The sequence below is a fragment of the Podarcis liolepis genome, assembly GCF_965112155.1.
Source record: "Podarcis liolepis genome assembly, chromosome: 14".
Lineage (NCBI taxonomy): Eukaryota > Metazoa > Chordata > Lepidosauria > Squamata > Lacertidae > Podarcis > Podarcis liolepis.
The window spans coordinates 48814746-48832391 of NC_139569.1; the positions used below are offsets into that span (position 1 = coordinate 48814746).

At 41.0% G+C, this 17646-nt stretch overlaps 1 protein-coding gene across 8 annotated transcripts in view; it reads left to right on the forward strand.

Annotated features, from left to right (window-relative positions):
- Positions 1–17646, forward strand: part of RNF111 (ring finger protein 111) — a 50859-nt gene that overhangs the window by 10864 nt on the left and 22349 nt on the right. For all 8 annotated transcript variants that reach the window (XM_083475659.1, XM_083475660.1, XM_083475657.1 and 5 more), the window contains exons 2-3: positions 4200–5105; positions 10205–10331. In XM_083475659.1, coding sequence (XP_083331785.1) covers positions 4200–5105; positions 10205–10331 — 1033 coding nt within the window. The remainder of the gene's footprint in view (positions 1–4199; positions 5106–10204; positions 10332–17646) is intronic.

Here is a 17646-nt window from a genome sequence, read left to right on the forward strand (position 1 = left end):
TTTATGTGAAAGGACATGTACATGGAGCTACATCTGTACTTTCACCCCCTCTTTTTTTTTTTTACAGCCAAGACAAATACACCAGATCCCTCATGACAGCCTTCTGCAACATGGTGCCCTTCAGATATTTTGAACTGCAACTCCTATCAGGCAGGGTCCGAAATTAGTCAGGCGCATTTTGCGACTGGCAATCAGCCTTTTCAACTGGATGGAGATGTCCAGGAGATACCCTTGGTGCATAGCATTTCCACCTGCTTGGCTGCGTCTTTTACTACCCCGTCCAGCACTTGATTTGCCCTGCAGCAAAAGATGTGTCTTTTTTTTTTTTTTTTGCTGCCGGGTGAATCAGGTGTTTGGTGGGGTAGAGCGGCAGCAAAAGATACCCTGCAGACCCCGATTCACCTGGCAGCATTAAAAAAAAATAAATCTATATTTTGCTGTGAGGCTGCCTGGACTGGTAACAGGGCAGCAACACACAAACCTAGACATTTTGTTTTGGCGCCCACAACCTAGGTCCCAGGAGCCACATGGCTCTTAGCAGTCCTATCCCAGTTTCTAACACTGCCATCAGGCCTAACCAGTAGAACCCTATGAAGCCCAGGAGAGCACCAGCTTGGCAAAGGCTTCCTTGTTGTATAGCTGCAAGAAGAGAATATGTATCACAGGAGGGGGGTGTTTTTGGTTGCAGGGAAACTTTTGTTCAAGCTGACAAAATCCCAACAAGGGCGTAAGAAATGAAGGTAACTTGTTAACATATTCAGAACCTAATTGCTTAGTGAATTAGAGTTTGCTAGCCCTCCCAGTTTTCACAGCAGTTGCAACGTGCAAATTTGCTACTTCTTACTCTCCAGTTCTCTCTGCTGTTGCCCAGGTTCTGAGAGGCTATTAAACTATCAACTACTAATTGGAAAAGTGATGAGCAACAGCAGAAGCATTTGTTATCTTGAGAGCAAGGGTGTTTAAAGCACAGCATCCTAGACAGACCCTGCATAGCTTCTTGACCTCAGCTGGTTCCCTTTTGATGACAATATAGAATGGTTAAGTCATAATTCTCAGATTCTGAGCATTCAAAATAGATAAAAATAAATAGCAAGCTTCCAGGTCACATGATTATTGCTAAAACTTGGAAATGTGTGTACAAATGCTATTAAATGGCAAAGCAGTGAAGTGTGCATCTGTGTTTTTCAAAACTGAGGGTGAGAGGGAGGTGAGCACTTGATAGCAAACCGCAGCTCTCTTAAATCTTCATCCCTCTCCCTGCATATATTTTGTTTTCAAACAAGCAAGTCCAAATTCTCTCTCAAAAAATGCACAACTTGGTTGCACTCTGTGGGTCATTGTTTCCTGTGGTTGCAGGAAGTTCCACAGATTATCTGCACTCGGTTGAGAAAGTAGTCCTGGTATCCTTTAAAGCTCATCAGACGCTAGTCCGTGTCTGCAAGATTTTAGAACTATGTGAAAGGGAATACTGCTGCTTTTCTAACAAATAACATTTTAATATAGCTTGGATTTTATTATTTTGCCTTTCTAATCATTAATATCTTCCAACGAGGTAACTTAAATTCTTGTTAAAGCTTTTCTGATCCAGTCATCTCCCTGGGTATGTCTTCTACTTCTGCTTCATTTTATTTGAGACACGGCAATTTGTGGGTTGTTGCAAGCAGTATTAGAAACTGGGTTAGAAAAGCTATTCGCCACATGGCTCCTGGAAACCTAGGTTGCAGGTGCAAAAACACAATGGCTAGTTGCCATTTTTTGTTCAGTTTGATTTTTGTACTGCTTTCTGAACACACTCAAAGGCTGTTAAGTTACACCCACACCTCTTCCTTGAACCACTGGAGCTACACTACTGGGTTAAAGAAATAACCCCCACCACATTGCAGTTCTTCATAAATTGCAGTCATTCAATTGTACCAGCTTCACACACACACACACACACACACACACACACACGTGTCTGACATTGCAAGGGGTTTGGACTACATGACCCTTTGTGTCCCTTCCCACTATGATTCTATGACTAGCTAGATTTCTTCAAACTGCAATGAAAGCTAGGATTAGAGAAGTCCAGTTTTATACTTGAGATTTTATAAAATAAATATGAAAACAGGTATTATATCGAATACATGAAAGCCTTTCCTGCAACCCACATTCATATGTTTATTTTGTTATTTTTACACTGGCAAGGCAAACAGGTAGGAAGATGATAAGTATAGTCTAAGGCTATCCCAGTATAAACAATGCATCTTAAAATATGAACTATTTATACTAAAAAGCTTCACACTACATCTTAGGGTGCTCAGGATCAGCTGTCGTCATTTCATATTCTTTGAGACATTTCACAATGAAATAGTGATTTCCAGTGCTTCATTCAGAAGCTCCTTGTTTGGAAAATGACATGGGATTTTAAAAAAGCCACCACACCCAATTGTCCTCTTATAATATTTATTACATCTTGGAGCCTTCAGGAAATGTCACAAAATGAAATTGTGTAGGTAAACCAATGATATATCTATTGAGACGCATTGTGTAGAATGTTGATATATTTTTTTTACAGATGATTTTTTTATGTACTTAAAAAAATCATTTTAAAATAAAGAGAAATGCAAGCATCTTTTTTGGGCTTCGTTCATGCCCAGAATTATGCATCGAGAAACCAAAGATTACAATGGCATAGAAAATTACGGACCTGGAAATTAATTACAGTGTTTAAAAACCAAAACTACATCTTCCACACCATTTTCTTGAGAAAGAAAACAACTAGCTGCAAGGTATTTCAGTTTTTCCAACAGAACAGGTGTACTAATGCTCATTCTCACAGAATGTGGTGATCTCATTTACAATAACACAGCAATTACCGGTAAATGCTAAATGAACTATGATACTATATAGGATAAAAGAACATTCTAGTTCCTGGGCACCATCCAGCTAAAGTTAAGTACTTTTTGGTTGTGCTGTTTTCAATAGGCAAGAGTCAAGGACATGCTTATGGCTGTAATCCTTATCACAGGATTTTTTGAGAGTAAATTCTATTTAATAAACAGGAAATTACTTCAGAGAAAATATGTATTGAAAACATGTACTGAATCAGGCTGAAATGCTCCCATTGAAATCAATGAGATTTAAGTATCTACTCCACACCATAAAGCCCCCTTTGCCAAGCCACTAACAAACAGTGAATAAGAAAAATACTAAAAGGCAAGAAACTGTCTATTCTATTATATTAAAATTCTTGAAAGAGAGACACAATCCTAACCATTTCTACACAGAAATAGTTCCTACTGAATTCAAAAGGGCTTAAAAGTAAAGGGATCCCTGACCACTAGGTCCAGTCGTGGCCGACTCTGGGGTTGCGGCACTCATCTCGTTTTATTGGCCGAGGGAGCCGGCGTACAGCTTCCGGGTCATGTGGCCAGCATGACCAAGCCGCTTCTGGCGAACCAGAGCAGTGCACGGAAATGCTGTTTACCTTCCCGCCGGAGCGGTACCTATTTATCTACTTGCACTTTGACGTGCTTTCGAACTGCTAGGTGGGCAGGAGCAGGGACCGAGCAACAGGAGCTCACCTTCGGCAAGTTCTAGGCTCTGTGTTTTAACCCACACAGGCAAATGGGATTGCAACCTAATTTGTTACTTTTGAGCAGTATCACTCCGGTAGTACCAATCCATCCCTCTCCTATTCATCAGAAACCTAAAGCAAAGCTGAAACCTGTATTAAAAACAGGCAAAGGCTTAAAAACAGGCTGCTCTGGAGGGGAGGTGGGGCTGAAAAAGTAGCTGCTACAGCCTTCCAAATGGCATTGTTTCTGGGATGGTGAAAGAGGAGCTTACTTGTTTACTTATGCAAAAGGCTTGATGAGGAGTAACAAGGGAATGCTAGAAGCTCAATAACTGCTAACAGCTTTTCAGCTTTTGTGAGTGGTGGAGATTTCAAGTTGCATTTCCTGCGACCAGAAATCTCCACTTGGTTGCTAGGGGGCGCTGCTGGCGCCCGGTTAGTTTCAAAAGCTTGTGAAATATAGAGTTTTAAAACACAGCAGGACTTCCTGTAAGGGTAGATGCCAAACACTGGATTTCCACAGACTTTCCTGCAACTTATGGAGGGGAAGAAATGAATTATTTAGTTATTGGGAAGTTCTTCTGACAGCTGGTGTTTGCATTGTTCATTATTCTAATATTTCTGTTTTTATTTCTGCCAGGCCCTCCCTGCCGTTTTCCCATGTCTCAATGGACTCCTAAATGTAATACAGTCTATACCCTCGAAGCGGATATGAAGAGTGACGTTTCTTCTGGTGCACCAAAGAGCCAGGAGAGCCTGAAAGGGATCCTTTTGAACCCTCCTCAGCCCATTGAGGCAGCCAAAAGCTTCCCTGAAGAAGTTGAGATGATTGCCAACAAAGTTGGGGATGAATTCTCTCACCTTTGTGGTGACTCTCAGAAGCAGAAGGACCTCAACGGAAATCGCCCGGAGCAAGAAACCATAGTCATGCGCAAGAAGCGTAAAAACCAGCAGGCTGGTCCTTCCTATGCTCAGAACTGTGGCGGAAAAGAGAACCCCCGGGTTTTAGGGTTAAGGCAGCGCCTCGATACGCAAAGCGAAGACAATGACTCATCTTTTAGTGACTGTGTCTCTTCACCTTCATCTAGTTTGCATTTTGGAGACTCTGACACGGTAACGTCTGAGGAGGAGGACAAGGAGGCGGCCCCCGTGAGGCATGCTCGGCCGGTGTTGAATGCTTCCAGCAGAACTCATGGTACTCGGCCCCAAAAGTGGCCCCGGACAGAGACAGAGTCTGTTCCAGGGCTCTTGATGAAAAGGCCCTGTTTCCATAGCAGCAGTACTCTGAGGAGGCTCCCTTATAGGAAGCGGTTTGTGAAAACCAGCTCCTCCCAGCGGACGCAAAACCAAAAAGAGCGGATTTTAATGCAGCGGAAGAAAAGGGAGGTACTGGCTCGGCGGAAGTATGCTCTGCTGCCCAGCTCCAGCAGTTCTAGTGAGAATGACATCAGTAGTGATTCCTCTTCCAGCTCATCCACTGAAGGAGAGGAAGATATCTTTGTGTCGACTGGCGATAACCACCCAAACAGTACTGCTGTTCCTTCAGGTAAAACCACCTTGCTGTCAAATAACTGTGTTATCCTGCTCCTCTTCATAGAGTTTTTCAAATAGTTTATCTGCAGCTCTGGTCGCTTAGCTGGAGGGCCCATAGCTAAGACATAGTGCACATGCACTTTGTGAGTGGAGGATTCTCAGTTCAGGCTGCAGGGATTTCAGCTAAGGGCTCTCAGGGCTGTGGGGCAAGAGACTTCGGAGAGCCACTGCTGGTCAGGGAGGCAATGTTGGCCAGATGGACCAGAACTCTGATTCAGTAGAAGGTGGTTCGTATGTTTCTATGTGGGATCCAGCCATCCATTTATTGGGGTGCTGGGATTTTGGAGATGATTGGAGAGGAGGCTGCAGCCCAGATTCTTGAGTTCTTTTTCCACGGCTGGGCAAAGTGACTCAGTCTTGGGAGGGAAGAGACTTTGCCTGATTTCAGTCAAAGGCTTCTATGAGAAGGAGCGCGAGTTGGTGTGCCAATTTTTTAGTTGCCCAAAGTGGCCTGCCAACAAGTCCCATTACTACAGCAGTCAACCTCCCACTACACCCATCTCAGAAGGCCTGGGTCCGGTTCATTTCCCTTAATCTATAGGGTCTTCAAACAGTTATGTACCTCTTGTAGAACATCTCTTGCATGTACCATGAATTAGATGTGAGAGATCCTGGATTATATCTGGCCATGCAGAAGCACAGGCAAAGAGACACACTTTTAACAGTCTTGTTTCAAACTTCTGATAACCCTAGAAGTGTCACATAGTCAGCATAGACAGAATGTCACAGGGTTGCAAGTAGCCAAAAGAACATAATCTCCTGTGTCCATCCCTGATCTCCAGTATAATCAGAACCACAATGGCCTGGTTCACACAACATGCTAAGCCCATGCAGTATTGTTTCTAAAAATGCAGCGTAGGTTACTCTTGTGACTGCCCACTTTCTACTAGCCTTTGCTGTACTATAGTCTGTAGAAACATTCCATGAATGAGAGTAAAATGAGCCCATGATGTGTGGATGTAATACACCAATTTTCCAATAACTTTGTTTAGGGACGCATGTGGCACTGTGGTCTAGACCACTGAGCCTCTTGGGCTTGCTGATTGTAAAGTCGGCAGTTCGCATCCACACAACAGGGTGAGGTCCTGTCCCAGCTCCTGCCAACCTAGCAATTCTAAAGCATACCAGTACGAGTAAATAAATAGGTACTGCTGTGGCAGGAAAGTAAATCTGTGTGATCTGGCACTTGTCATGGTGTTCTATACACCAGAAGTGGTTTAGTTATGTTGGCCACATAACCCAGAGAAGCTGTCTGGACAAACACTGACCCCCTCGGCCTGAAAGCAGAGATGAGTGCCGTACCCCATAGTCGAATTCAACTGGACTTAACCATCCAGGGGTCCTTTACCTTTGCCTTTTACCTAACTTTGTTGAAGTAGGCTGGCCCATACTAGCATATAAATTGGCCATTTCAGCAATATTTGTTCCCTACACTGCATCAGTGTTCTGAAGTCCCCTTATTTCAACTTTCCAGTGGCTCTGTCTCGAGGCTAGTGTACCACTCACATCTTTATGAATAGGAGGATTAATCTAAACCATCATTTTATTTTTGAAGCATGTTTCTTGCTGCTATTTATTTTAATTTAACAAAATTTATATACCATTTGATTGTGACATAACTTCTAAGTAGTTTATAAGAAAAAGCAAAATACTTACAAGTTCAGAACAAATATTGTGTGGCACCTGTAAAAGTACCAGTTCACCTGTGGTTTTGAAAGTGTGTGAACACTGCCTGCAAAAGACTCCTGAGTTGATGGGGTGGAGGTTCTGCCCCTTCCATAAAAAGTTGCTCCATGCGTTGTTGTGTTCTACCTGCACACTCCTGCTGCCTTCGTTTAGGTGTCTCTCTTTGTCTCTTGCTGACAAAGTTGTGAAACGACTCCACATGACTAGAACAAAAGTTGATGCATGTATCCAGTGAGCCCATTTGTTTTTGATATTTCTCATCTTTGGGTGGACAGTCATTGTAAATATGCTTTTTTCATATCAGCAGGAAAACCACCATGGAGGTTTTTTTTGTAAAATATGAATAATAGGATATGAATTCAATGCACACAACAAAGAATTCATAGTACCTTAGATCTCTTTGTATTGTACCTAAACTTTTGTGGAATAGAGCCCACTTCATCAGATGCACAAAGGGTTACTTTCATTTGGCAGGTACGTGCAGTGCTTTTCCCCCTGGGGGTACCCAAGGGTATACAGTACCAGTGCCTCCCCACCCCAAGGTTAAAAGTGTGGCACTTACTGTAAGAACTCATGGTGAGTACCAGCACATTTTTTTTCTAATCAAAAAAGCATTGCGTACGTGTATATACATCTTTGCTCCTGTATATAGCTGTCCACTGAGGATAACTCTTGATGCACCTGATGCAATGGACTCTAGTCCATTAAAACTTCGTTTTAACAGTAGATCTGTTAGTCTTTAAGATGCAAGAAGTTGTTACTATGAAACAGAGACATGAAAACTGTATGAATCAGCAATTGGGATGCAGACATTAACTCTCCCACTCGTGGCTGGTGTTCCCTCTTTCAAAACTCACAGTGGTAACCCATCCACAAGGGACCACAAATGACCAAACTCTTTCATGGGAGTAATTTCTGTACAGTATAGGCTTTTCAGCCAGTCTTGGCTTAAGAGCACAAAGAGAGACTGCTAGATCAGACTTTTGACTCCATTGGCGTTGAAAGTGTCCACCTTCCTCCCTGGTTCCCTGCAACTATTTAAATATTTTTTGTTGTTGCTGGTCTTAATGTTTTTAGCGGTGTGATCCTCAAATTCTTTTTCAGCATCCTATATTGTCTGCTTGCATTTATTTTTCCAAAGTTTGTGTTCCTTTTTGTTCGCCTTGTTTGGACAAGACTTCCATTTTCTAAAGGAAGCCCTCATGTCTCTAATAGTTTCTTTGCTTGTTAAGCACACTAGCATCCTCTAGGCTTTGGTGGTGCCTTTCTTTATCTGTTTTTCTTTTCTTTCTTTTTTAATTTTTAAAATGCTTTTCTTAGGTTATTATACCAACAGCAACACAGATGTCACTCACAAGACAAACTTACAAAAAGATATAACTACACACACACAACAAATAATGCACATACATCCCTATTTCAGTTCTTATTCATTTGTATTTGACTTCCTTCCCCCTCAACGCAGGTCCGTTTCTATACTTAATAAACTGTTTCTTTCTCAATTCCACCTCTGTTTTTCCTCTATATCTTATATTTACACACACACACACACACACACACACACACGTGTGTGTGTGTGTGTGTGTGTGTGTGTGTGTGTGTGTGTACACCTTTCTTTATCTGGTGTATGTTCCAGCTGAGCTTCTCATGTTGTGATTCTAAACAACTCGCAATCTTTTTTGGAGAGTTTTGATCCTCTTGAGTTTGCTGAAAAGGAAGCTGAAAAGCAGTTACCTCTTTTGAAGTCAAATGTGATTGTTTTGTTTTTGTTTGGAAATTGTTCCATTTACGTACATATATATTGAATTGGATAGCACTATAGCCACAGTTTCCAGTCAGTTCAATAACATTTGTACCTAACACCTCTACATTGCTTAAGATTACATCCAGAGTTCCTGCTTCCCCTCCGGTTGGTTCCATGATTGTTGTTCTAGAGGGCAGGCATTTAGAAATGGTACTTTTTTGTCATGACTGCAACGCACTTGCACTCAGTCTATGTGAGGGTAGTAAAAGGCACCTTACTATAGCGTTTCATCTTTTGGATGCCTCAGCATAAGAAGAGTTCTCTGCTTGATCAGTTCAGAGGCATAGGCTGGCATATTGTTTCCTCTGGGACCCAACCAAATGGCCTAATGGGAAGCCCAATGTTTCTTTGTGACAGATATTGGTATAGTGTGTCTGATCCTGGAGGTAATACACAATTCTCATGACTAGCAGCCACTGAAATTGTCTGATCCCCTTTAAAGCTATCTATGTAGCTACATCTTGAGATAGCAAATTCCATAGCTTAACTATGTGTTGTGTGTATTGCTGACCATTCATTTGCACTGTATGGCTTCTCTCTTTGTACATGCAGAAATTAGACAGTCGTAGGACCTGACTTCACTTGTAAGACAAAGCTTTCTTTTACGTGTTCAGTGACTCTTGAGTTTAAACTGAAATACGACACAATCCAGGAAAGTCTGTAAAAGCCTCCTGTGTTGGGGCATGCTTAGGAATTAGAAATGTTTTTCAGGCCATGCTTAGTCACAGCTTTGAAAATAAAACACAGTTTCCGAGGTTACAAATTCATTCTCAATTATCTGCTTTCCATTGAAACTGCATGGCAGGGAATGTGCAGCCATTCAGATATTTCTAGACTTCCAACTCCTGACCATTGACCATGATGTTCATGACCACTGACCATGCTACCAGCTTTGCCTTCACTGTCAGAGGCATAATGCCTCTAAATACCACTTGCTGGAAATTGCAGGTCAAGAAGATGCTGTTGTGCTCCTGCTCCGGCTCGTTTGGCTCATCTGGTTGGCTACTGTGAGTCCAGGAAGCTGTACTAGATGTGCCTTTGGCTTGGTCAAGCAGGGATCATCTTATCTTCTTATGTCTGGATCCAGTGAGAAAGTCCAGCATTATCTGAAGCGCTGCAGATTCCCTGTGTATGAAGGCACATGAGGCAAGCATTTTGCTGACACTGAGCCAGTTGGTGCCTGGATGAGAGGTTGTGCTCCAATCTCCCATGTGTCTTTCCTTGAACTTCACAGAAAAGCGGGATATAAATTAAACAATGCTGAGTTACTTTGATCTGAGAACAACAATTTGGTAGCTCTAATCTGCTCCTGACCCATCAAATAGCTCCTGGTCTATTTTGGGCCAAAGCTGCTTCCAGGCACCACTGAAAGTGGCTGCAGTCTTATTAAAACTAAATGTAACTGGCGCAGAAGAGATGTATTATTACTTTTTGTAAGTTACATCTTCTGCAACACTTACTGATTGCCTCCATTTTGCACCATATACAGTTAATACCTTGTGGAATTCAAATCTAATGCAACTTATTTCAGTCTTCTGTTTCCTTTGCGTTCTGCCTTTCAGGGAGTATTGATGAAGATGTGGTGGTGATCGAAGCATCCTCCACCCCCCAAGTCACTGCCAATGAAGAAATCAATGTTACCTCAACAGACAGTGAAGTAGAGATTGTAACAGTTGGAGAAAGTTACCGGTAAGGCCAATGTTCTTTCCTTTTGGAACATGATAATAACTTTGTGAATAAGGGTTGGACTTTATTGAACAGCTGTTCCTTAAAGTCAGGGTTCATAATAAGCGGGTGCGGAGTGCATTTTGCAACTAAGAATTCCCTGAATGAGATCACGTCCTGATGCATAGTTCTAGTATTCGGCTGCTGAACCATTCAAATGGTGCAACTGACCACTGAGAGCACAGGAGGAAAAATGCCTCCCAGCCAATAGCACAACAGAAACACAACTAGGGATCTCACAACCCTTTGCATTTGAAAAGAGCATTCTAATCAACACATTAGTGATCTGACTTTGTTGCTGCTGGGAGGGACTGGAAGGTGACTTAGGACTGTCACCTTCTCCCCACACAGGTAAGCTGGTGCTGCTATCAGTGGAGGACACAGGACAGTGGCAACAAGTCAGAGTACTCAAAAGTCTTGGTTATAAAGCTTTTTTCAAATGCAAAGGGATGGGGGAGCCATCCAGGATAAACATAACTTAGATGGCTCCCTGCCCTTCCCACATAGTAGCAGGAGTCCCCTCTCGGCCAGGCAAGTTAGAGTTTAATGTTTGAAGTCTCTTCAAAACAGTATGAGGTCTAATGAATGTCTGGAGAGTTAGTTATTTCTTTTCAGGGCAAATCATGTTGATAAATGTGGAATGTGATCAAGAGACAAAATTACTACACGTTAGTTTCTTTATATAATTTGGTATGAACATTGAGTCCTTCTGTTTTAGATTAAGTAGTAGCACACACAGTATGTTCACCTTTAAAAAAATTCCTGCCCAAAGTATATGTGTACTTCCATAGGCTTGGTATTTTGCTTTTGAAATAATTCAGAGATGTATAACTGTGGCTTTCTACTTTGGGTGCTATATTTTTTGTTGAAATGATTAGAAGGAGAATATTTTTTACAATGCACTTAATTCGAACTTCAAAATATAACCAAGTTACTACATAAGCTCCCTTTTATGTTTCTTTTTGTGTTAAGATCTGTGTATTATATATGATGTAATGAGAAAGAGAACTTATGTTTTCAATGGGGGAAATATTATTACTGATGATGAGCTTCAGAATTCCTGTGTTCATTGTAAGTTAGGGTTTTTTCACATGTTCATTTCTCCCTAATTTCTACCAATTTATATAAAACATTATTAACTGCTGATCTTAGAATGCTAAGACATCACAGTTGATTTAAAAAACACAGTACATTTTTGCTGCTACTGGATATTTTTTGTTTATTTTAAATAAAAAGATAAAAGTTTAAAACAATCCCCTTTCTTAATTGGCCTGACTTCAACCCCTAGCTACAACTCCAACATGTTTTCTCTGGGCTACATATGCACCCGCCTTTTTAAAAACCACACTTTTGTTTTCTGTATTCAGCACTTTAAAGAAGCCATAGACAGCAATGCTCAAGTATGCTAATACTCAAACAAATTAAAAATAGAAACAACCCAACACATTTTAAAAGGGCATTGGATGTCAATCAGCCTAAGGCCTGGTTAAAGAGGAACCATTTTTTGCCTGGCACCTAAAGGTGAAGGTTTCAGGTGAACTTCCCCTGGCAGGCTGTCTTTGTTGGTTGGAAATTGGTTTCAGGAACCAAATTCCTATAGGGAAATTGGTGAATAGACTGTTTGCAGCTGGAATTAGCAGAGCCTTCATTATGGGATTCCCCCGCCCTTGTGTTGTTCTTGCCAGAAAGCTATGACGTTCACATAGTTGTATTAAAAATTTCTTCTAAACTGTCATTTATTTCATGTTTTTAAACACGCCTGAATTAGTTTTTTGCCGAAATTTGGTTTTTAAAACAGAAAACCTATAGTGTTAGTAGAATATCTGTTTTTTTAAAAAAGAAATAATTATTATATTTTCCCCCATGTAACATTTTCTTAAAGACTTAATGTAAAATGCATTCTAAATGCATGCATTTTTCTCATGGGGTGAATTGGTCTGTACAGAATTCCATATTGTGAAATAGAGATTTGTCTAATGAAAATTGATGGATAAGGAAAGTTTTCTTGGTGATTGCAAATGTTGATCTCAGTTTGCCAGGAATTCAGAAGAATTCTTCACATGTAGAATCTCATTCCCATTTGCCTTGGTGTAAACCCTTTTGAATTCATTCAGTAGGATCTATTTCTGTGTAGAGGTGGCTAGGATTATGCTGTTGGACCTGTTCTTCCAAGAATTTTGATGTCATAGACCTATTTCGCAAAAATAAATGGAATGTGCTGCTGCACTGGGGGGGAAATGGCAACTAGCCATTCTGATTTTGTGCCTATAACCCAGATTCCAGAAGCCATTTGGCCCTAGCTTTTCTATCCCAATTTCTAACACTGCTTAAACTTCATTGTATTGATTTCTCTCACCCTCTTGTAGTTGGAACTTCCAGGTTAGCTATAGGCAGCCCCTGGTATGGGCCAGATCGTTGCCATTTTTGTCATGTGTTAAATCTTCTACCTAGCTGTGCTCTTTCCTTTTCACCATCTGATGGTACAGATATTCTCTAGTCCCTGTCCTTCTGCCTCTGCAACAGTTGGATGCTGATTCTAAATTTAGAACAAGAGAACCCTTCTCTTCAGATGTATGCATTTAATTACATACAGCACAGGTTTTCAACCTTTTTGAGTCCATTGCTCCCTTGACCAAATACATTCTTTCTGTGGCACCCTTGTGGGGCTCAGGAGCCCAGTTATGTCACCCCTTGCCTGCAGAGCTGGCAGCCCCTCACCCTTTTTCAAACACCCTCCCTTGTGGAGGGTTCCCTCAGCCTCCTCTCCTCTCCCCTCTTCTTAGGAGTCTGGGTATTTATAATTGTCAATAAAGATTTTTAATTTGTTGACCAGAGATTGGTCAACATTGAATGAAGAGATTGGTCTGTGTGACTCAAAATTGGATGGTCCCTGCGATGCTTGGGAATAACTAATATTTTTGAATGTCTCCAGGTTGCAGGAAGTCTGTTATCAGCTAAAATATCATTACAGTATCATTGTTAATTACTTCCTTTATCTCCTCCTTTTCCATACATTTACTGTCCTCCTCCTTTAGTTATAGGTATCGCTATAGTACAGGGGTCAGCAACCTTTTTCAGCCGTTGACCAGTCCACCGTCCCTCAGCTCATGTGGGGGGGCCGGACTATATTTTCTAAAAAATAAAAAAAGAACAAATTCCTGTGCCCCACAAATAACCCAGAGATGCATTTTAAATAAAAAGACACATTCTACTCATGTAAAAACACGCTGATTCCTGGACCGTCTGCAGGCCGGATAGAGAAGGTGATTGGGCCGGATCTGGCCCCCGGGCCTTAGGTTGCCTACCCCTGCTATAGTGTCTAAAAATTTCTTAATTTCTTCTAGAGAGATGTGGAAGTGTACAGAAAGGAGAAAAACTTTTTAAATTCTGCACATATATATTTTGTACTATAAACCCTTTCTCCTGCCTTTATTTTTATACCTGTAGTTATTGCTTTGTTTCTCTTTTTGCAACTTGGCAGCAAAAATAGTAATAATATTTTTGTTTTAAATACAATAATTGTACCATTGTTTTATCTATTTTTATTGCTTCTAGCTATTTTTTGCTTAATTTGTAATAGTAAACTTGTTTTGAAGTTCTTGTCCTATGCTTTTGTTCTAGGGAAGAGACTTCCTGTTCTAATTGCATCTTTTGTGTCCTGTAGATTTTATTCAGTCCTGATTTTTCTTGAAACATACTCCTCTAAACACTGCCTTTATTGTTTCCCACAGCAATCCTGAACTTAGTCCTTCTATTACTTTTCTTAGTTTTTGTTCCAATGATGCCTTAAGTTTTTCTTTTACCATTTGATTGGTTACAAGGACAGGACTAAAAGGCCAAATACAGGTCACATTTTCTGACAGAATTAATAGGAAGTGTGCACTCACTGGAGTGTGTTCTGTTAGGTTAATTTCACCAATATGAGCTGTCTGCACTTCCTTTAAAAAGGAGGCAGAGTTTGAAATTAGCCAGGTGCCTTTTGCACTAAGCCGATTGGCTGCTTGTGACCAAGTGAAGTTGCCTGGGCCCCAGGATGGTGCCTGTCATCTCCACCATCTGGAGGTGCATGTCTGGGGATCATTGGATCAGGACTGTATAATTTGATCATTTGTATTTTATCTGCACAATCAGAATGGATTTCAGGAACCAAAATGTTTTTTTCTGTGCAGCCCGAGAAGGAGCGATGAACAACATTATAGTTAATTGTTGTAGCTTGTCTTTACTGCCCTACTCTCAATTGTGAAGAATATTCTTATGAGATCAATGGCCCATGTCACCATTAAGAAAAAGAGGTGGGAATAAGTCTATATATATGTGGACTGTCCTCAATCTTAACCTAGCTCAGGGTTGCATTCTGAACTAACCAGATGTTTAACAATCAATCACAGTCCATTTGAAAAATTCAGACTTTAGAGCCGTATTGCCCTAAAATGGCAACTAGACACTCTGTTTTGGCGACTGTAACCTTGGTTTAAGGAGCCATTTGGCACCTAGCTTTTATAGCTGAGATTCCGACACTGGGCAGAGGTTAGTATAAAGTCTAAAGATTGTGAGCTATGAACAGGGGAGACAAAGATGTGAGTTGTAGCCACTGGATTCCACTCACTCCATATATCCCATAGACCCCACTCTTACAATGTTCTCAACAATTTCAGTTGTTCCTTGCCCTTTTTAAACTCCACTGTTGTTTTGCATTGCTTTTTCCATGCAGAATCAGTTAGGTCTTTATGTGAAAGGCTACTTGCACTCCAATTTAAATCTTCCTCCAATTATTAAATCATAAGAAGAAAAATTCATTGAGGCGTGACACAGGTTTTTGTAAAAATGGCATTTGGCCAGTATTCAGCACATAAACTGAATTCAGAGTTACCTAACATGTCCCACTGAGGGTTCCTTCTGTAACAACAGATCTACCATTTGGATCTCTTAGTATTTTAATGACCTGAAAATTAAGTTGAGAATGAACTAAGATCACAACTCGTCTACTTTGATTTGACCCTATTGCTATGAATCGTCCTACCCAAGATTGGTTAAATAAGGTGTTTTTCTGATCCACATGTATTTCCTGTAAACAAACTATATTTGGTTACCTATTATAAAGATATAACATGTTGAACATGTTTTATTTTATCTCCCATCCCTTTTAAATTAAAGGTAATCATAGTCACACCTCCACTTTTCTTATTTGATGCCATCTTGCTTTCTTATTTGTAAATACACCCTCCCTTCCCCACAACTGAAAAACAATTCAACATTCAACTTAAAACAGTAAAATACAACTTGGTATGTGTCCTCTATAGACACTAGAGGGCACTCCTGCACCATTGGGGTATAGAACATACCATAAGTACACATGATGAGTACATTTTAAATAATAGCTTAGATCTTAACTTCAAGGGGTACATGTGCTATAATTACTGCTTTGTCTAGATGGCTTCATCTTGAATAAAGTATTTTTAACACCTCAGAGAAGGGTCTTAATTGTTCATTTTCTAGTTGCTTGAGAGTGGAGAAGTCTGTCCTGCTTTTCCTTGTGCTATCTTTGCGCTACAAGATCTACGATAGGTTTCTCATCTCGACTCCACTGGGTTCTCTTCTCCTGGGTCAGTGCCGCCTTGTTGCAAAAAGCTCAGCAATTCAGAGAGTCATTCCAACTCCAGAAGTTGCAAAAGCTCTGCTACTTCCCAGAGGTTTGCAGCCAAAAATCCTGAATTTCCTCTGTTGAATATTAGACAGAAAGTGAATGCTCAGTGATAATCTGATTCCCACTTCTGATAATCAAGATTGTCAGCCAGGTCCCTACCGTCCACTAGTGGGTGTTTCAGGATTCTGGGTGGGTGGTAGGGGGTTCCTCTTTCCATTGAGCACTGGTGGGCGGTAAGGAAGTTTTACCATCAAGAAAGATGCATTAGTGGGCAGTAGGTATAAAAAGGTTGACTACCCCTGATCTAGATGTTACTAGGTGACATTCTCTCCTTTTTTCAAGGTGTCCTGAGATAGATCCTGGAGAACCATAATTGGTTGATTTTCAGAAGTTATATTTTCCACATTCCTAAGTGTTCTCCATATCTTTTTTCCTAAAATCTATGTAAATACATTATATATAATAATGTCTCTTGGAGGGGCTGAAACACATGGACGAGTTGATAGGGCTCTGTGGGCTCACTCAGTATCCCCTGGGGATAGTTCCAAGGCAGGTATTAGCAATTTAAACCACTATCTTGTCACTTTCTGCCCCTTCTACAAACCCCCTGGTAAGATTAACCCTTTAAGTCTGTTTTGAAAATCCTCCAGCTTTGATTTTATATCCATATTTTTGTGAAGCAGTTTTCAAAGCTTTTCTTCATCCTGTCCTCTCTCAGCACTGCATTGGTACCCTTTTCTGCCGCAGCTTCTGCCGTCTTAACTGGTTCGGGCGCCATGTTCTCTCTTTGCTGGCTCATTGCCCTGGCTTCTTCTTGGTGTCCCCATGGCATGAGAAAGTTAATTATACCCCCTTATTTTTATCTCAGCATATTACTTGAATTGGGGTAAAAGTTTTCAAGTTTTCCCAGTTAATTGGCTGTTTTGAAGAGAAATTATGTACTTAAGGGCAGGAACTCTGAGTTTGGTAGCCATCTTGATTACTGGCTGACCACTCCCCCTAACTGATCTAGCTAATAATAATAATAATAATATTAATAATAATAATAATAATAATTTTATTATTTATTCCCCGCCCAGCCATTAACCGCCTCTTCCTTGAGACACCCCTTTTGTTTCCCAACTAGTAAGATTTGCGTGGAGTCGGCGGTGCTCAACAGGTCACTACTCTTGTTCAGTGGGATGAGATGCAATGTCCAATAACTTGACAAATCAGATTTGACCAGTTTTTCTTCCCTCATGTACCTTCTCCCAGAGCCACCTCTATTTTGAGGCAGGGCAGTGTTAAACAGCCAGCCTCCCTCTGTTGATACCTTGTATATAAAAGTGAGGACCATTTATATACTGTACAGATTTCTCTTCATGTTCAGTACAGTGGTGCCTCGCAAGATGAAAAGAATCCGTTCTGCGATTCTCTTCGTCTAGCAGTTTTTTCCTCTTGCGAAGCAAGCCCATTGGCGGATTAGCGGATTAGCGCTATTAGCGGCTTTTAGCGGTTTATCAGCTTATTGGATCAGCTGATAAGCGGCTTAGCGGCTTAGAAAAAGGGGGGGAAGGAAAAAAAACCCGCAGGAACTTGCAAGGCATTGTCGTCTTGCGAAGCAAGCCCATAGGAAATTCGTTTTGCGAAGCACCT